This window comes from Mizuhopecten yessoensis, unplaced genomic scaffold (genome assembly GCF_002113885.1).
Source record: "Mizuhopecten yessoensis strain PY_sf001 unplaced genomic scaffold, ASM211388v2 scaffold2641, whole genome shotgun sequence".
NCBI classification, from domain to species: domain Eukaryota; kingdom Metazoa; phylum Mollusca; class Bivalvia; order Pectinida; family Pectinidae; genus Mizuhopecten; species Mizuhopecten yessoensis.
The window spans coordinates 303,032-307,791 of record NW_018404647.1 but is presented as its reverse complement, the minus strand read 5'-3'; the positions used below and the strand labels follow the sequence as shown (position 1 = coordinate 307,791).

Below are 4,760 nucleotides of genomic sequence, written 5' to 3'. Positions count from 1 at the left end.
GCATCCGTAGTCTAATGTTCCTCCCTGTTCGTATGTATCACACTTTCGTGACATAGATGCTGATTATATCAAATGATCTCTTCTTAGCTAAACACAATGTATTTATTACTATTAAAAACGATTGATCTATAAGTGCCTTCTGTTTAGGAAACTAACGACATATAGCGCTGACGCACTTCCTGGTGCCCTAGCCTTAGACGGGGACTCCGACCAATCACTTACGCTCTCATCCTCTATACTCAAGATGTTACGCTCCCCTGCGCTCTCTAGCGTAAGTGAGTGTAACACCATAGTGCATTCGAAAGTCTCAAAAATTACCAGGCACATCCACTTCACAGTACTTATTTATACATTCATCAACATTCAAGATCGGCGAAAAAAGTCACAAATGAAATATCAAATCAACAAATGAGTGTGGAAAGGCAACTGCGTTGTGACAATGTCAAACAGGATATGCGCACACTCACTTCCTGACTATGCCAACACTGTCCTGGAGCATGACATTTCCACAGAGATTCTTGTCGCCATACGGTGACCTATGTTTGAATATTTCATATTTATTTAAGTAAAAATAAATATACGTATGAGAGGGTCGAGTTATGAAACCTAAATAAATACTAAATGATAATGGGGAATATCGCCATGTATTACTGAGCGTGTCACAACTCACTCGTCCTGATCCTCATGTCACAGCTCAATGTAGAATTGTCTAATTTAGTAACATTTGACAAAAATAATGACAGACACATTTCGTATGGTCTCCGTGATACAAAACAATACTCGACATTTTCAGTGTTGTGTTAACCTGCGAGTCATAAGTGAAGTACATTTATTATCAATTTTTGGAAATTCATTAATTTTACAATGATTTTAATTCGCTGCTTTCCAGAACTTGGTAGGAAAATAAATACTACATTCCGAGATATCATCTAATCACTGTCAAGTATCATCAACATTCAAAGGTTTCCGTTCACTTCTCGGCACAGACCTTATGTGATCGTAACCACCGGGACCTGATAATTTGTTACAGCTATAGTTGGACCTAAACTAAGGTGTTCCGAGTAATTTTATATGTTTTAGGGGTTTAGATCGGCCTTCGGTAAAAATGACACCCCCAGCGAATATATGATCATTGGGGTGTCATTTTCCGAAAGTTGATCTAAACCCCTAAAACATGTAAAATTACTCTGAACACCTTAGTTTAGCGGGTCCAAACATAGCTGTAACAAATTCTCAGGTCCCTGTGAACGCAACTCCAAGAAGTTCGAGACTGTGGCTCCTGGGCCCATACTCATGAAACCGTCTTATTATCAAGTATAGAATCTGAGCTCAAGTAAAATTTCTTGTAATGCTCATATATCAAATAACGCGGTTATAAAGTTCAGCTTTTGGTCTCTCTAAAATTCGTCCAAAACATTGACGAAAAAATATGTTTTTTTATTCATTTATTTTTCACGCTGCAAAGGAAAAGGGCTAAGCACAGAATCTAAGTTGAGCATGAAAACGGTTTCATGAATTCGACCCCAGGTGTTCAAAAGAAAAGGAAAGATGACGTTGTGATATCATTTTTATTCAATTTAGTTTGTAGTGCAAAACAATTGTAGTCCTCTGACTCTTTCAAGCGCAAGCATGTACACACATACTGTAAATATAACCTCACATATTGACAAAAACATCATGTAAGGGATCGTAAGCAGCGGTGTTCTTTTTGCAATTGGCTCAATGCCACCATTCTTTTGAGGTTCAAATGCGACTAACTTGTAAGCAAACGCAGCATATGTTATGAAAAGCATGGTGTTAGCAGGTATACCTGAGTTTTTTTGTGAACCGCGATCAGTCAAGTTATGTGTAATGAAGTTCAAACCGGAACATGTGCTCATCATGTAACCTCAATTTATCCAAATATTTGTGTAAGCAAAATATTGCCAGCCAACCTTTTTAAACTTCCATAGCAATCTCGCATACATCTTTACATCATCTTCAAAATAACTATACGACATTCATACACATCAAAAGACACATCATCCTTCCCCACGTGCAGTAGCACGTGCTTGACTTTACGAAACAATTACGCGGGGCATTTAATTTATTATTATGAAGAAACTAGTGCATTGTTAGAAGTCGGTGTACGGAACAGTCGCGGCATTCAGAGGGAGATGGTTATCACCATGTCTGTTTAATGGGGCGTGCGGCCGAGTGGCGAGGTCGGAATGTATACAAACATCGTAAGCTTTATGTAACACAGCGGCTGGTAAGTGCATACACAACACAGTATTACAGTAACACAGGGGACTGTATATATAAAAACAAAAGTAACATCGTGACACATGGTTGTGGGACTTTATAAAAAAAATAAGAGACAAACACATGTATATATACATGTGTTACATAACAAAGCACCTATCAATAAAATGTACAATAATCTCATTTGAATTCTGAATGCAAAGCCTTTCACCACCTTCTGAGCTGATTGTTATAGTAGCATTATACATTATCGTACCATCAGCGACTGGGTTCCGTAAAAATCATGCCGTTTTCGCAAGTTATTTTTCTACAAAATACCATGAAACGTAACATTCATCATCCCTTTCATATTTTCGTCGTTATAATGGGGACGGATTCTGTTTTTGACGAAAGTAGCTTTTACAAAATTTAACGATCTAACAATGACACCCAAAAGCGTTTTTCCCGTTCAAAGTGTTGACAGATGGTACAATATAGTAATGCTACGTATGTCTGGCTCATTTCCTATTTTACTACGGCTAACACATAGAAACGGATAAGAATGAAATTATTTTTAATACATTTGAATAATGAATAAAATGATTAACCAACTTGCCAGAAATAGTTACATCGCACATCTCACCGTACAATCTTACTGACTCACATACCAACAAACCACACCAATTAACACCATTTCTGAAAGGGTATTTCACCAATGGTCTCATCTTCTTTACTGAATAGGCCTAACCAGAGAAGAATCTTTTAGCATACAATAACCAATCTTTTTGAAGAGATAATCCACAGGAATGTGAATTTCAGACAATATTTAGATTTAACTCAAACATGAAAAATATACTGGAGCACACACGAAACATCGTCGGAGGCTTCCCAATATGGAAAGAGATTTCTTCATGGTATTAAGTGTATGTAGGTAACTTCCGGTACAGATGACAAAAATCTCGTAACAAACGTTATCTTGTAAACAAGAGGTACTATCACAGTTTGTTTGTCTGACGTGTAACAAACGGTAACACACGTGCATTTCACGCACCCAAGGCAGTCACGTGTACAATATATTGCATAGATCATGTTTTCGAGATCAAAAGTTATTATGATGTACCGGTATATATATGTAGCACCACAGACTTAGATAAAATCTAATTCCGTGGTAGCACTATAGTTTGGCAATGCACACCGAGACGGCGTACTTGGTGACAAGTGGGCTCGGGACTTGACTCACGGATCAACTGCACCGTACTGATAGCGAGGTCCACATTGGACGGAATATTATGAGGGTATGTTTTCATCACAACGACGCCATCACGATGAGTTTGAAGATGACTACTGTTACCATGGCACTCGGTACACCGGTAGTTAGTTTAGCATGGAATGTTGATAATCACAAACATCTTATAACAGGCCCATTGTCTGCGTGGCTATGAATCGTACATGTTCACCTTTTCATATAGCGTTATAGGTACATGTAATTAGTACATAGGAAACTGCTGTTGGGCATTATGTTTTGTTTGTCCTATACATTTGTATGTACATACATTGTACATACAAAGGGTTCCATTTCACTTGTGGAAATTCAGTACCACCAATACAAATTGTATTTGATAACAATAGCATCACATGTACGACGTCGCGATATCGCGGGCCAAACGGTATTTAGATCAAACCGGTCATAATTCATCGTAAACACATTTGGTGGTGTTATTGAGCAAAGTCAGTGGCAACGTTCTATGCATATCCAACATGGCGGCTGAGAGTCATCACATAACTGATCGTAGCACCGATGTCAGTGGAAATGCTAAGAAAGCACCTCGGTAGCATATGTGTACTTCCGGTTTTGATCACCAGGAAGAAAGTTATCACAGATAGTTTATACACATCTTTTTGCACTGAACACTCTCAGCTGATTTTGAATACTCCTAGGAAGCTGGCTTCCGGTACTGGCGAAACCATGGATATGTTGGACACCATTACGTAGATTTCGTCCCCTGCCGCCATCCGAATCGCGGCTGCAGTGTAACTCGTATAATCTCCATGAAGGGCCTTTTGCTGGGTCCAGCACGGGGTCCGCACGCTTTTCATCAACAGCTGTTCTCCCCCATTCGGGTAGATGACATTGAAGCGGTAGACATAATGATATATTGGATATGGTTTGTTTGCCTCTTGCGTAACTTGGTCGCACATCCGGTCAAAGTAGACCTGGCTGTAAATGAAATACAAACCGGATGTGTTGATACGCAAGCGATCGGGTTGAAACGAAATACCAGTTATATTTGCGATCACATGATCCTTACTCCAGTTTTTGATTGGATAACGTCCAGAAGCTGAAAATGAGATGGGAATAGATTAGCTAAATTACTATATTCCAGCAATATGTCATCCATGTTATAACAGAATTATAATTAATTTCCAAGACAGGTTTAGAACCTAAACTCAATATTTCTTTAAAAGTTTAATAATATAGCAATTTTTAAAATATGTTTTAAACAAGTAATAACAGTAGATTGTGTGCGGGTTTCTCG

The 4,760-nt window shown here is 38.5% G+C and overlaps 1 protein-coding gene across 2 annotated transcripts in view; it reads right to left on the bottom strand.

The window, feature by feature from the left end:
- Positions 1-1,554: 1,554 nt before the first annotated feature.
- Positions 1,555-4,760, bottom strand: part of LOC110446215 (tumor necrosis factor ligand superfamily member 6-like) — an 11,674-nt gene continuing 8,468 nt past the window's right edge. For both annotated transcript variants that reach the window (XM_021491252.1, XM_021491253.1), the window contains exon 5: positions 1,555-4,562. In XM_021491252.1, coding sequence (XP_021346927.1) covers positions 4,138-4,562 — 425 coding nt within the window. In that variant the 3' untranslated portion in view covers positions 1,555-4,137. The remainder of the gene's footprint in view (positions 4,563-4,760) is intronic.